We start from the raw sequence: 16,439 nt of genomic DNA on the forward strand, positions 1-16,439 counted from the left end.
AGCACAACCATCTTGTATCCATTTGACGACAAGGGGACGAGAGAGACCGACTTGAATGAGAAAGGGTGGGTTGGAAACTCAATGAGTCTCGAGTATCTAAATAGGGGATTTCGAACAAGGAAGGCAGATGAATCTGTGGGAGGAGCATAGGAGGTTGTTGGAGGTGGAGAGAAGGTGGGATGGTGTGTAGGATGAGGGTAGTTTGAGGGTGCGCCACATAGGCAGCTTAAAATCAAAGCGAATGAACTCGTGGTAAATTTTAGGGTCAGAAAACAGAAGAAAAAAGAAGCATGGATGAATTGGGTTTTGTCTCCAACTTCAAGTTGAGAAGAAGAGTGAATGGAGATAAAAAGACAGAGAAGAGCAAAGACATTGAAGTGCTTACAAGTAGAACGGGTGTTCCAGATTGCAGGCTTCATCTCTGGTTGACTCATCGAAGTTCGGGTGTTCCAGATTGCAGGCTTCATCTAAGTCACACTTAGGTGAAGAATATGGTTTAAACTCGAACACCTTTTTGTGAGAGCATGAGGCTATACCCATCGGTTCCCAAGGCACCATTCACCAAGAGGCAGCGAGGATGACATGTCACCCAATGGAACAGTGGTGAAGATGACTTATGACGAAATAGGGTTGGAAGGTGTTATTGTGGAAGGAAGAAAGGGGATGAGAGACAAGGGAAGGGGAAGAAGAGAGATCGGGGGAGAGGGAGAGAGAGAAATGTGAAGGAATCTGAGGTAGAATGTTGTTCGGTGTATCATGAATTTGGGGAAGAAGATGAATAGTATTTTTTCTCCTACTTGTACGAATAGCTATTAGAACGGTAATATGAAGATTAAAAAAGAATGTAGCAGTGGATTTCAATGGAAAGTTAACAAAAGGGGGTCTTTGTCTCACAATCATAGTATAGGGGGTCTTTGTTGCAAAACAAAGTATAGGAGGTCTTTGTCACAGACCCCATAGTACAGGGAAGTCTTTGTAATTTACCCTTCTTAAATTATTTTTAACATAGAATTTATACATTCACACATGCATTCCAACAATTTTTTATATGTGATTTTTATATATCAAGAATATCAAATATGTGAACCATGAATAAAACATTCTTTTTTCATGTAATGAACCCAATATAACATTAATATTTTAATTCATAACATACTTGATGGCGTTTATTAAAAGGTAAAGCAATAAGCCATTTTAGTTCAGCCACTTCAACATGTTATCCAACCGCCTCTAGCCCTAAGATAGCCAACCATGGGGGATTACTTCAATATGAATCAAGGCCTCAAGCTTCTCCTTTGAGAAAAAGATTCCAGATTTAGTTAGAATTTTAATGCCTTTTATGGTTGAGAAAGTCAATGATACCAGAAAGACATGGTACAAGAATATATTTGACCAATCAAAGAACCCCATGAATTTGTTGAAGACCTTGTGATTGATCAAGTCTCTATGACATTAGTTGATTTGAGGAGAAATGTAGTAGTTCAATTTTCATTTTGTGCCTTTACAATTAAAGATGGACTAAATTCAAAAATAGGGATGTTTTAGTCAATAAAATAATTCAATAAATGTTTATGAGATTTAGTACCTTAAATGAAGAAAAGTGGGTTTTCAAACTACATTTCCTTCCTTGCAACTAGAGGAGAACCAAATTCAAATATTGGGGAATTTTAGTTGAACAATAGTTTTGCATTTTAGTAGCATAATATAAAATATAAATTAAAATATTATAATTATATGCTATAGATATAGATATAGATTTGGGAGAAGGTATATGGCTTTTATAGACACCTTATTTTTTTCTCGCTTAAGGTGTTCCTAAACCTTTTGAATCCAGTCACCTTAATGATTATCATTTATAACCCGACTCAAAATCCCAACATGATCTAGCCCTGACTTTTCCAAGCTTTCACTTATATCAAACCCAGAAATTTTCAAGCCCAATGCATCATAAATAAATAAATATGTATATATATATATATGTTCTATTCTATGGTATATTTTATATTGTATAAATATTATAATATGAATTCTATATTACACCATATATAATTATTATAATAAGGGCAAAATTTTTAAACTATTCCTATTATTTAGCTAATTGACAAACTATACCTTTATTGTATAACTATTGCTTTAAACCATCTCTAATATTTTCGGCAATTGAGTAGCTTTACCCCTGTCCTTAGCATCTGTTAGTGTTCCGTCAAAATCGATAAACACATGACACCACATGATGTATGTTTTTTTTTAAACCCAATATTACCCTTTGTTCCTCTCCCTCTCTCTTCTTCTTCTCCTCCTTCTTTACCGTCTTCTTCCTTCCAATAGGGCCGACAAAAAAACCTCCTATGAGTATGAGTATAATAATTAAACTGTTTTGATGATGAAGTGGTGAGCTTTGGGTTTCTGGTTTTCTGAATTTGAAATTTCGGAGACAATTGACAAATGAACCTCTTGTAAGTATAATAATTAAACGGTTTTGATGAAGTGGTGAATTCAGTGTTTCTGGGTTTTCGAATTTGAAATTATGCTAACACCTAACAATAATTAAAGATAGGATTAGTGCAGCCTATGGAACCAACAAAGTGTTTTATACTCTTATCTGGTTCGTGATCGATTGTCCCTTCTTATACTCATGCTTCTATCACTCAAAGCTGAAACAACAGTACTTGTTGAAGGAAAGCCCTTGTGGCAACTGCTTGCTTCATTGCTGTTGCGAGTCATGCACCGTGTGTCAAGAATACAAGGAGCTCAAAAAGAAGGGAAGTGATATTATCATTAACAATTAATATTAATTAAAATAATCCATTCTATTACAGGTGCAGGGCGTTCAAATTTGGGACTGATTTTTGGAGACATGAATAGACAGTCTTGAACAGCAAAACAAACTCAAGACCAAGTATTGGAATTGGTCACAGACGCTAATTCAACACTCTTTAGAGGACTTCATCTGCTTGGGCATTCTTCCATTCTCTTCTTCGTCCATCTCTTCCCATGAAATGGGCAATCTGTCTAGTACCTAAAAAGGTTTCAACTCTTGCATCTCCGCATATGATTTTTTTCAGAGATCCAATATCTTCCCTTTCTTTTTTGTGCATAGCCAAAATCCCATGAATGCAATCGATGAGATCCAATATCCTGCGACTCATTCGACAAAACCGGTGTGGCGGCGATTTCCGATAACCCTCCATAGAAATGGTTGCCTACCCAACATCAAGAGAACAACTTGGCTGCAATAGCTGAGTCCCATTGCTGCAGTAGCTGAGTCTCATTGCTTGATTACTCCAATCCATTGTAGTGACATTAAGTCCTTAGATCTGCTCTTCCTTTCTCCAGAAACAGAATGCGCATAGTACATGTTGAAGTTTTTTTTTTTTTTCCACTCAATTTCATTTTCCTCCATCCTCTCTCTCTCTCTCTCTCTCTCTCTCTCACATATTTAAGGATTATGACCGCTAGTGACATGTAAGAGCTTGTTTCAGAAACCGACTTAAGCTCTCTAACCCACATTGGTTAGAGAAAATTGTTCAATTGTTTTGATGAAAAACTACTTCTATAGTTAATTTGCCACCGAGACAGTTATGTCAATTACCTCAGCAAGTAACACTTTTTTTTTCTTGTTGGAGAGTGTTGCAACTCTCCTTGGGAGTTTCGTAATTGGATTTCATTAATGGTAGTGGGAAGTTGATGCGCCAACATCGGAGATCAGTCCCATTAAACAAGCATCACGTTGAAGAACTCAGAGTGGATGGTTCTTCAAAATTTTTATCTATTGGGTTTTATTTTAAAATTTTGAAGATTAGTGGAGGGCAAATTTGACATTTCATTTTTTTCCATCACCATTTACCGATTATGTCAATTGTCAAAAACAATAATGGCACTTTAAAACAATATATAAACAGTAAAAGTAGAGTTAGTCAATTAACTAAACCATAAGAATAGTTTAAGAAATTAAATTGCCCTTATAATTATTATGTAATGTATAACATAAATTTTAAACATATATCATATGTCATAAAATATAAAATATTTTATATTTAAAGTCATAGGCCCAAAACCTATCTTAGCCCAGCCAACCCACTCCATGGTAACCCCTAACTGGCATACGCTACTCCCAAAAAAACTTATGGTCAAGCTTGATATTCTAGAACAACATTGAGTGAAAGTAGATAATTTCAGGCTCGCTTGGAAATAGTGTAAATACAAACACGTTCAACTTTGTATTTGGAAATAGTGTAAATATATGTTAGTTCTAAATTTTGTATTTGCACTATACATATTTGTATTTCAACTTTGATTGTTCAGTGTGGTTTAAAACTATAGTTTCAGTTTGGAAGCAGTACAAATGTAAATACGTACAGCATAAATATAATCAAAATATAAGGTTTTGCACTCTACATATTTGCGTTTGTATTCCTTCCAAATTCAGCTATAATAAACTATTGCACATTATGTATTGGAGAGCACATCTACTACGAGTAAAGATAGTCGGGATAAGACTTGATAATAATGATTATGAAATTTGTTGTAGCTATAGTCATGTTTTGAATTTGTTGCAAATGATGACATGTTTGTATTTTATTATGACATTACAAGGGAGTGTTATGGTGGTAGCAGATGAAAAATCCATAATATGTGCCAAAATCTCTCATCTCCTTGATCCCTGAAGTTATGATTTTAAATAGGAATGTTGTAACTTAAAACACCATGATACCAAACACCATATAAATTTTTACAAGTCGATGTAACTAAAAACAAATTGATCTTAAGCAATTTTTTATTTTGTTCAAGGGCCATTTATTAGAAACTCCCTATAGTTTCATGGATTTACATAAGCCTACCTTATAGTTAGGGCTGTACATGGGTCAGGTTGGGTCGGTTTATTGGAGTTTTCCCAACCGACCCGATTTGGTTGGGTTACCTGAGGTGAAAATCAAAACTGACCCACTAATAGGCAAAACCGACCTGGTTGGTTTAAATCGGGTTGGGTCAGTTTCGATTTTGCTCCTGTAGTCAAACCTTATTTCTGAAATTTGTCTCACCTTTGGTCTAGTGTCAACCTTACTAACCCCTGTTCCACTCAAAAAGCTTTTGTATTTCCCTGGTAAGCAAGCAATTTAGTGAAGTAGGAAACAATTTAGTTAAGTAGGAACTAGAAGATAGAGTCGTTCTAGTTCTAGTAGAAGACTAGTAAAGTAGGAAACTAGGAACTATCGAACTAGTAGAAGACTAGTTAAGTTGGAAGACTGATTCAGTTCGGTTTTGGGTCGGTTTCGGTTTCTACATAGAAAAACTGAAAACCAACCCGATATTTTAGTTTATAAATTTGCCCAACCCGAAACTGACCGGTGCTGATGAAAACCCAGCCAACTCGGGTTGGATCGGTCTGGGTTGATCGGTTTGGTCGGGTTGGGCCTTCTTATGAACAGCCCTACTTATAGTTTTCATTTTATTAAAGTACCCCTATATCTTACAACCTATTTATTTAATTGACCATTCACCGAGAAGTGTTTGTTTTGCCATATGAAAACAATAACATGATCACCTCAAGTGATTGGAAAATATTCAAGAGCATGGGCCCATGATTGTTTATTCCAAAAATACCCTTAACATTTATTTGTATAGAAAATAATATTGACCAAATAAAGTCAAATAGAATAGTTGTTTGTGTCTCATTAAGAGGTAAAACTGTCGTTTTTCTTTATCATTTAATAGAAGGTCAATTAAGTAAATTAATTAAGGGTATTTTAGTAATTGAATATTTATTCAAAGTTTCAAACCACATTTAGGATGATGGCATGATGCTACATAAGCACCACTATTCTTGGAACAATCAAGGATTGTAGAAAGCAGTAAATCAAAACACCCGCTACCAAATATTAATTTTCCATTATTTCTTTTATCATTAAATCTTCAAAACACCCATCTAGCTCTAGAATGGCAATGTCAAAAGTGAGAATAGTTACAGAAGTACACAACATCATACAAGATTTCCTGAAAACCACAAAAAAAAAAAAAAAAGAGAAATAATGTACAGATCAATAGGGAATATCCCCTATGTAACCATAGATCATTCTCTCATGGAGTATGTACAAGATTTTTGGTTTGGGGAATTTTCAGACTCCCCCATCTCACATATTATGCTTTATAAAATAAATCAAACAAATAAAGACTTATAAGATGGGGCAAAAGTGAAAATTTCTCCTTTATTTTCAACAGAATAATGCTTACACAAACACCACAGTCCCAAACATTCGCTAAGGAAGAACTTCCCCTTTATTTGATTTCATTAATGAGTTATTCTTAAGATGGGAAATTAAATTACATCTTGGTTCAGTTGATAATATTACAAATTATCGTCTGGTCCAAATCAGATGGTGGTGTGTAACATTCAAGTTGGTCTCCACCAACTCCACTCAACGCTCAATGACAAGGGAGACTTTCCTACACCAGGAAGTTGGTCTGTTGGAGACAAATGAGCAATAATAATATATCTTATTTAGCAAATGAAAGATCAAGGTAGCTGAAGTGGCATTTACAAACACTGAATTCATATTTGAATTTCGATTTTTTTTTTTTTTTTTTTTGCTTTTACTTTTGAATGGTTAGGTGATCATTCTTTGTAGCATTCAAATACACCATTGGATTTTGACGATTCATATTAAATTCCCAAAGTTTGACACCTTTCTAAACAAAAATTTAGCAGGTGTTAACATATTTAAGTAGTGTATAAACTATAAAAAGATTTAGAGCCCACCATGAATCATGAATGGCCCCAATTAAAACCCAAAACAACAACTCCAAAAACCAGCCAAAATTAGATGAGCTTTAACTATCTAATCGACCATCATTTTTCAAAATTGCAGTATACGTTCACGAGAGTAAGCTTTCCTATGCCGTCCGATTAAATTAACAAAGTCAAGATTTTAATCTACAATATTCGTGATGATTTTTGATTGAAATGGTGGGTCCGAATAACCGAATGTCCTAAACATGTTATAATGCTCAAAAAACAAACCAGAAATGAGAAGATAGATGACCTTCAAAGTTTTCAACTTTCGAGGCTTTCAAGCAAGCCATTGGTTTGACTTCTCATCGAGCACGAGGTGAGTGACTCGATCTGTCATCTATGTGACTCGAGCCATGAAAAAGTGGAGCCGAGCCGAGCCGACTGTAATATTGTCTGTCGTGTTAAAGGCATACGCTGACGGCTCGATCATCTGGAACGTCCAAATAAACTGTCGCTATAACGCAAAGCCTTCGATCTATGGCCAGCGCGTGTCTATTTCTTATTGGTTTCCGAACTTCGACAGACACCACTCTTTTTCACTGCCATGAACCCTGACCGGAACAGATACTCTCGGAATATCTTCACCCAAACGCCTCTGATCAGAGAAACGTAGAGGGAGATGCTTAGGGTTAGGGTTTCAAACAAATATCAGGTTACGGAGAAACTACGAGGTTCTCACTCTTTTGTGGATTTCTGTATTACTTCTGCTCTGTAAATGATGATTCTGTAAAGACACGAGAAGAGTTTGATTAGAGGCAAGTTGAATTCGGTAGAAAAGGCAGTAATTTGGCGTGGAGGAGATTCTAATCCCCTTTTCCCCACTTCTTTCCCCTTCTAAGCTCCATTTTCCTTTTTTTTTTCTTGAACTGCTATCGTTGACTAATTTGAGTACAAGACCACAAGTTTCAGACCATAGGTCTCGATTTGATGCTTGGAGGACACAAAATTGATTCCAAGAAATGTTTACTAAGAGTTACTGTATTTGATTCATAGCGAAGTTTGCTTCAGGCCCCCTTCCAGACGCTGTAACCAAGCGGAGAAGTGTATATCCATGTGCTGATTACTCTCTCTTTTAACGCAAGAAGTATAGTTTGGATGAGGCGCCCGCCTGTGGCTTAAGGCTGCAGCATGAGTTGCGGCGAGGAGAACAGAGATGGTGTGGATGAAGGCCTTATGCAGAATGGGTTGGTTCCCGGTCCGGATTTCAAGATTGATGAAAAACTTCTTATCGACCCGAAGCTGCTCTACATAGGGTCCAAAATTGGAGAAGGAGCACATGGGAAAGTCTACGAAGGAAGGTAATTGCAGACTGTGTTTCTCCGTAATTGGCCGTAAAAAGGGTGAAACTAGCAGCAGAAATATTTCAAATTGAAAAAAGTTCTCTCCTTTTAATCATTATATTTCCCGAACTAATAAAATCATGCGTAATGAATCTAAGTGCTGTATAAGGCGCAAAAAGCAATCACAATACTGCTCAGCATTTATTTATCAAGTTTTCCAACCTTTTCTCCTCAAAATTTAAATATCCATGATCGTCTATTTGCGCCTTAAGTTGATTCTATTTACAATATTAAACTGCATAGAGCTCATACATTCAAAATGCGGTTTCATTTTTGGTTCTCTAATTACGATACATAATTTTTTTTTTTTTTTTTTATTGCGTAATCTCAGATTGCCTCTTCTCTTCATTTTCCCATCAGTACATCTAGGCATCCACTCCATTGGTTTTAGAGAATTTACTAATTAATCTTCCATTATCTCTTACTAAATGGTGGAATTCTGTTGATCCAAAGTGAAAGATACTTGATTAGTTCTTAATCATCCTGTTTGTTGTTTGCCTATACATTTCGTCAAATTAGTTTCATGCCATCAAGATTTCTGAAGGTCTGATATGTCTTTCTCCTGCTCGCAACCTAGTTGCCTTAGCTTTATCAGGATAAATCTTGTTTTTCCAGGACAACCTGATCAGTTCTCTATGCCACGTGGACATAATAAAATTTTATTTTCTTTTTTATGAATGTTCTGGTTCTTTTGTTTTGAAAGTATTCATTGATTACTTGTGCAGGTATGGTGATCAAATAGTTGCAATCAAAGTTCTACATTCTGGAAATACCCCAGAAGAAAGAGTGGCACTTGAAGGTCGTTTTGCCCGGGAAGTTAATATGATGGCTAGAGTAAAACATGAGAACCTTGTCAAGGTGATATTTTATATAGTTTAGATCTTTTCTTTTGATTAAACTGCGGGTATTATACTTATGTCTGAAGTTGGAATTGATTAAATATTTTGACACTTTACATCTTCATGCTTTATCCTAATAATACTGTAGTGTGTTCAACTTTTACTGCTTCTAATTTGTTTTTCCCCATTGCAGTTCGTTGGTGCTTGTAAGGATCCTTTGATGGTAATAGCTACAGAACTATTACCAGGGATGTCACTTCGAAAGTATCTGACTAACATTCGTCCAAATCAGTTAGATCTCTGCGTTGCAATAGGTTATGCTCTTGATATTGCTCGGGCCATGGATTGTCTACATGCCAATGGGATTATACACAGAGATCTGAAACCTGGTATTCTGGCAATTTGTGCTGTATGGGAATTGCTTCATACCTGAAGTAGCTATTAGTTATCCATGCTATAATGGATTGATTTCTCTTTATTAATTATTTTCTTCCATAACTGCTAAATTTTGTTATTCTCTCAGTGTACAATAATGATAATTTTACTGGAAAAAAATCAGATAAGTGGTATATGATGCTGTATTGAGGTGAAAGTTTGCATTTCAACATGAGACCCGATTAATGCTATAAACTGCTAAAAGAAGTTATACTTCTCTTTCCTCTTTCTCATTATTTCTTTTTTGATCAATCTAAATGGGCTCCATAATGAAAGTGCTTACGATCAGTGGAACAGTTTTTTTAATCTTTTCCAAACATGGCTACACTTTTTAATTAGTGCAAGTCACATTCTGCTACTAGCCATTGACTTCTAGTTCCTTGGGTCATGCTCAAACATTATTTGGATGTTTTCCTTTTTGACCAGTGACTATTGTTGGGATTTTCCCTGTATTATGATTGTGATTGCATGTTAAGTTCCAGTGAGAGAAAAAGGATCAAGAAATAAAATGCTAGTATATCGTTGTCCTTCAGTCTTGGCATTCTGGCCACCTAAGTAATTTAAAATCAGTAGCATCTCTCTATATATCTGTGTGTCTGTCTGGTCTTCCGTCTCTCTGAAGACATGCTGATGCATTTTGGTAATTATACAAGTTTTTGAAAACTAATGACACAGACAATCTGTTACTCACGGCAAATCAGAAGTCTGTAAAGCTTGCTGATTTTGGTCTTGCAAGAGAAGAATCTGTGACTGAGATGATGACTGCAGAGACTGGAACCTACCGCTGGATGGCTCCTGAGGTTTGTCTTTGTTACTTAATATTTGATAACTATATTCTTGCCTGTATGCTGCTGTTATTTAGCTGGACACCAAGCAGCTTGGAAATTAGTCTTTGCTAATCAATTTTTGAGTATACTACAGAAAGGTAGTATTGAATTCAAGATCAGCCTTTGAGTATGTGAGTTTGTAAAATTTTGGAGAAAGATGAAGGGAACATTTTAAGGACCATTGCTTGGTGCAATGGTAAAATCTTGGCTGAAAAGCATGAGAACCCAGGATTGACTTAAAGAACAGCCATTTGTGCCCCAAAAAAGTGCTAGAGGTTAGGTCCATATCCACTATATTCCAATGACTCTGGATAGTCAGGACCGATGGTGGTAATGGCCCTTATGGATGTAGTTATTTTGTTGCTTTGGAAAGGACTTCCAAGTACTTTGGTTGTTCTAGGTACACTTTTGCCCCAGTTTACCCGTCTTGCATTTGTTAACTCCAAGAAAAACTTTGGTTGTTATTTAGTTGAAATTTGAATTTGTGAAACTGGAATAAATAAGCTGCTATAAAACCCATACCATTTACTATGTTTTAATATTTAGTTATGTTTTTGATATCTTAATTTATTGCTTGGAACTTGATCCTGGGTCTATTCAGATTGAGTACATAATTTTCTTGTTGAAAAAGGAGGAACCCACCTTCCTATACATGCTTGCATTTTTCATTGCACATGGAATTCTCCATGTGTGTCTAAACTTATGTTACTAGACAGGTTTTACATGACCCAAGCGTTTCACAACCGAAAGGAATTTTAACATTCCCTTACAAAGCTCACATTTAATTCAGTAAAAATTAAAAAATATGAAAGTTTAAACTGTAGCAATTGAATTACTTCTTAATTTATTTACAACTATTTTTATGTCCTGTTTTGCAATATGTTTTTGAGCATGGCATTTATGGAAGCTGATGTGCAAATACTTGTTTGGGGGCTATTTTTCTGGGGAGATGGAAAGAAATAAATAGGAGGGTATTCAATGTAGTCCAGCATGTAATAGGGTTGATAAAGCCAAAGGTGTCAAAATAGGTAAAAGTTGATAGCATTTTCAGAGAAGTCTCTATGGACTCAATTTATTCCCTGGTTTCTTCCTTTTTCTTTTAAGATTGAGACAATTTTACTAAAAGGGAGAAAATTGTGTATGGTGGGTATAACCCAAGGATGAAACTAAAAGGATAAACATGGGCTATGAAGGTCTAGGTAAGTGGTGATAACTTTAGAATTAAAGGTAGGATTTTGTTAGGGTTGGGAGGGTTCTAAGCCAAATTGCTGGTAATTTCAAGTTCTCCAAGGAATGGTGAAAATATAGAAAAATTAAGTGTAGAGATGGATTTTTTTTTTCTAAATGAAATTTGTAGACGTGTTTAAGATGAAAGGTTGTATGCAGTGATTTAATTGAAGGAATACTAATCCAGTTTTGTATGAAATGATGAAAATTTCCTTCACAAAAGAAACTACAAAAAAAAATCAGGAATTAGGGTTTAGATGGAATTTTGGGATGAAATTCAGCACGATAAAAGGTATTTGAAACTTATGGAGGGAAGCCTAATAAGAAGGATGAAAATGACTGAAACAGGAGAATTTTGGATTTTAACATAAACTGAAGAAAATGTGCTCGGTTCAATTTCAGTTCTTTAGGCTCTGTTTGGTTTGTGGGATGGGGGTGAGAAAAAGGGAATATTCCAAAAATATTCCTTTTTCTCTTATTTGTTTTGAGGGAAATAGAAGGATGGGATGAGAAAAAGGTGATGAGAGATCCCAAAATCGTGGAATCGGGGTTGCACCAAAACAGTGCGACCCCGGTGGAAAAACTCGAGAAACCACTGTTCATTGCCTTCCAGCAACGACGTTGAACAGCGATGATGAATAGTGCGACCTGATCTCTCCACTGTTTTCTTCACCAGATACTGGCAAGGAACCATTGCTCATTGCCTTCCCCGTTCGAACAGAGGAGGCGGCGGTGGCAAGACAACCAGGCAGCAGTGATCTGCTACCTTCCCTGTTCTCTGTCTCTTCCTCCGTCTTCCTCATCTCTCTTCTCCTTTACCTTCTTCTTCTTCCTATTCTTCCTGTCTTCCTCCCTCACCTTCTTCTTCTGGCAAAGAACCAGGTTGTGAAACTTTTCCTATTATTTTCCCATATACAAAACCAAACACTAGAAAGTTAATTTTTTACATTTTCTCATCCCACCCCATCCCATCTTTTCCCATCTCACCAAAATCTTCCCACAAACCAAATGGAGCCTTTAGGAATGTTGAATGAACTATTTAAAGAATTTGTGAGTTGTTGGTTTTAATTTCTGCTAGTGGAGTTTGGGAGAAAGAAGAGAGATAAAAACTTAGAAACCTAAACCACTCTAAGGTTTATGGGATCACTAGCTATAAAAGATCAAGCATAATGTATTAATTCACCAAAATTTTGCAATAAAATACACATATTTCTAGGATCTACCACTCATACTACAAGTCTATAACTCAAAGAAAACTTAATTGGTTGGAGAAGCATTAGGGCTGCAGTGTGCTGGTCAATATGGGAAGAAAGAAATTCATGAATTTTTTCAGATAAGGAAAGAACCACAGAAAACCTAATAGATTTGATACTTTCAAGGGTTGCTCATTGGCTGAAATATTCTTTGAATTCTCTATGGCAGACTTGCTGAGAAAGTGGAAAGAGGTTGCTACTGCTGCTATGTATAAAAGGAACTGTAGTCCCACTTGGACCCCCCCTCCCGCCGGATTCATAAAACTGAATTTTGATGGATGTAGCTTAAGGAATCTGGGGCCTTCTGGGATAGGGGGGTGTTTTCAGGAATGAGGAGGGGTATATTACTGCCATGTTCTCTGGGCCAATTGGAGAAGGTGACTCTCTTAGGGCCGAAATTCTAGTAGTTCTTGAAGGAATCCAAAGAGCAAGAGAATTAAGCATCAGATGCTTAGTGATTGAGGGGGACTCGAAGGTAGTGATTAGGTGGCTGAAAGGAGATATCAGTGGCTTGTGGAGCTACAGCAACGAGAAGAAAAAAATTAATTGGCTGTGTAAGGACTTAGAGGTGCAATACAGCTGGGTGAAGAGAAGTGCTAACTCAATGGCTGATGGGTTAGCTAAGCAAGGGGTGGCTAAGGATTCTTTGTTTTGGGCACATTTTTAGTATTTTGTTGTCATTTTGATGTTGGGGGGTTAAGATAGTTTACCTCTTCATTTTCTGTAATTAATTGTCACAAGTATTATTCATTAATAAAAATTTCTGTTACCAATCAAAAAAACAACAGAAAACTTAATCAGTCCTAATTCCTAAAATGTTTAACCAATGATTATGAAATTCCAAAAAAAAGAAACTAACATATCAAAAATACTTGGCTAGACCACACATGCAACATATAAGATGACCAAAATACCCCTAAAACAAAAATACATTAAAATATAAGTTCTCATATGTGGCCACTTTTTTAATGAACAAAACCCCCAGCACTTTTTAGGGTGGGGGATTATGGTCTTATAACTGACTAAACGAAGGTAGCTACAAAAGTAAAATCCTCCATTTTAGGACTCCAAATTGTCCTCAACTTTAGGATCTAGCTTAACATGTGTGGAGGTGAGGAGATAGTGAGTTTTGCATGGTCCCATTGTAGTGATACTTGTTCTTAACGGTTGCCTTTTTTGGGCAACCTGGGCAATCCAGTATTGGGAGCTCTTTCAGAGACAGTAAATGAAGCAATCTTATGGGTGTTGTCAGCCCCATAGATGTTGATGACTGCAGGAATTCACACTTCTCCAAGGTCTATGGTTGTGTAAGTCTCTTGGACTACATAAAAGAGAGAGGTGCTTGGATTGTTCCCTAGGGTGAATCTCATTCTTGTAGATCCCTATCTCCCCACCAACTTAGTTGACTCCTTGGCTAAAAGGGAGAAGCTTTAAATTCCATAATATTTATGATTTGTTATACGTTCTATTGTTGTTGCATTTGTTATTCTCTAGGTTTGGATCTCCGGTCTCCCTAGCACTTTATCTCTTTTTCTATTCATTACAAATTTTCTTTATTGTTTGTCATTGAAAACAATGAAACTGCACAAATTACTTGAGACAAAATGCCAATTAATATTAGCTATGCAAGAATAATCTATATGGTCATTGAATACTAATATTTTTATTTATTGTATTAAACATTTGTAATTTCCTGCCAATCTTTGTTGCCCTTCCTCAATGGTTTCTAAGCTTTTACCCAGAATCAGAATGTAACCTTGCAGTTATACAGCACGGTGACTTTGCGCCAGGGGGAGAAGAAGCATTACAACAACAAGGTTGATGTCTATAGCTTTGGGATTGTTCTATGGGAATTATTGACCAATCGTATGCCATTTGAAGGCATGTCCAACCTGCAGGCTGCTTATGCTGCCGCTTTTAAGGTGCAGAAGCTTGTTTATCCTTTATTTATTTTTGTTGGCTTTATATTGTTGGTATGGCTCAAGGCATCAGTCTTAATGTCTTTTTGATACCTGAAACTTCATTTTGTTTTTACTAGTAGCATTTGAACCGAGAGTCAACTGATAAATGAAATTTTTCTTGAGGTTCAGTTTGGAAAGAGTGCAAATACAAAATGTACAGTGCAAAGACAAGGTTTAGAAATAGTTAGGGGGATTAGCTGATGGGTAACCATGTAGCTCAAGTGTTAACTAACAGATTGCAACAACCTGTATTACACATTTACCGAAAATCAGTTTAGGGCTTAAGTGACAGTCCGAAAAGGATCAATGCAGAATTCCCATTTGATAGATCTCTTCATGCCTTGGTTGAAAATTACCTCACTGGATAATTGCAAGCCTCGTACCAACTTCCTACTATGTGGGTTCCACTACATGATAAGAGGTTGAAAAGAAAATAAAGACGTGTCCTACTACTTCGGTAGTGGCCCCTTCTATGTCTGTCTATATTCAACTTCTTTTGTATTATGCCATTATTTTGTTCATTTATCCTTTGTTGTTTTTGATAATTAACTGCTGGTATTCTCTGGGTGCACAGCAAACAAGGCCAAATCTACCTGAAGACTTGCCTCCTGATCTCGCGTTTATCCTACAATCATGTTGGGTTGAGGACCCTAACATTCGCCCGAGTTTCAGCCAGATCATTCGCATGCTAAACGCATTCCTCTTCACACTCTCCCCAGTCTTGCCATCCTCACTGGGCACTGACAAAGTCGAGTCGGCGGCTATGCCAAGTAACGGTATCATCACCAAGTCATCTGCACGTACAAGAGGGAAGTTTTCCTTTCTTCGCCAACTTTTTGCTGCAAGGAGGACGAGGAACTCGGATTGCGTGGGTTAATTTTGAAACGATTCTGAATTTTCAATAAAGAGAAGAGAATCCTGTGATGTTATATATACACATCTCAATTAATATGTATTTAGTTATTGGAATCATAGTTGTTAGCAACAGCCAACAGATGAAAGAAAATGTATTACAAGGAACAGGAAAAGTTAACAAAGGGTTACGGGAGTGTGTTTACTCTAGTCTTCCCTATTAATATTATAAATACAGGAGACATGGCTATCTACACAAAATCGTGGTTATATTACTTCAAATTTACACCGCTAACCGTGTTAAATTGTGCTGGTTTGGAAAGAGTATAAATACAAATATGTACAGTATAAAATAAATATAAAATAATATAAAATACAAGATTTTTCACTCTACATTTTGTATTTGTACTCCTTCCAGCGTGAATTTCATTTGCACTAGTTTAAATACATGGGATGCTGGAGTCGTGGTATTTAGCTGCAAAATTGAGGGTTTATCCCAATTGTTTGGAAAGCCTAATATAATGGTTTTGGCATGTTTATGTGGATAAGAAGTTTTAGAGTTACATTATATATATATATATTTAAAAAGCACCGAGGCCTCAAAGTCATTACCAAGAATTTGACTGCAGCTATTACTTCCATGCTTTTGGTGCTAATTAAAGAAGTTGTATTTCTTCTGTTTGAGCTTTACAGGCACCATAAGCTTAACATTTTTTTTTTTTTACCTCCATGGGCATGGGGTAGCCCATCCCCCCAACCCATAAGCTTAACTGGTATGAACAGCCTTGCATTTAGAAAACATAATTTTGGTTTTTTAAAAGCATGATTTGTTTTTGGAAATAAAACCATCTTCATTTCACCCTTCAACACAAAAACAAAGTTGTAGAATTAGCTGGGCGTTTGCCCGAGTGGTCA

At 36.3% G+C, this 16,439-nt stretch overlaps 1 protein-coding gene across 1 annotated transcript; it reads left to right on the forward strand.

Annotated features, from left to right (window-relative positions):
* Positions 1-7,027: 7,027 nt before the first annotated feature.
* Positions 7,028-15,785, forward strand: LOC148853157 (Protein kinase superfamily protein). The gene is made up of 6 exons (XM_088945252.1): positions 7,028-8,088; positions 8,856-8,988; positions 9,163-9,358; positions 10,080-10,204; positions 14,475-14,633; positions 15,247-15,785. Exons 1-6 carry the CDS (start codon positions 7,919-7,921, stop codon positions 15,547-15,549), a joined length of 1,086 nt encoding a protein of 361 aa, XP_088801378.1. The 5' UTR covers positions 7,028-7,918; the 3' UTR covers positions 15,550-15,785.
* Positions 15,786-16,439: the final 654 nt, after the last annotated feature.

Source organism: Nelumbo lutea, chromosome 5, assembly GCF_056320005.1.
Source record: "Nelumbo lutea isolate HS-2025 chromosome 5, American lotus-T2T, whole genome shotgun sequence".
NCBI lineage: Eukaryota > Viridiplantae > Streptophyta > Magnoliopsida > Proteales > Nelumbonaceae > Nelumbo > Nelumbo lutea.

Bases quoted from the DNA above. Each gene is read 5' to 3' on its own strand.
- LOC148853157 (XM_088945252.1), top strand. From the start codon at position 7,919: ATGAGTTGCGGCGAGGAGAACAGAGATGGTGTGGATGAAGGCCTTATG. The intron at 8,989-9,162 runs GTGATATTTTAT...TCCCCATTGCAG, and splicing joins AACATGAGAACCTTGTCAAG to TTCGTTGGTGCTTGTAAGGA. The intron at 14,634-15,246 runs GTGCAGAAGCTT...CTGGGTGCACAG, and splicing joins CTTATGCTGCCGCTTTTAAG to CAAACAAGGCCAAATCTACC.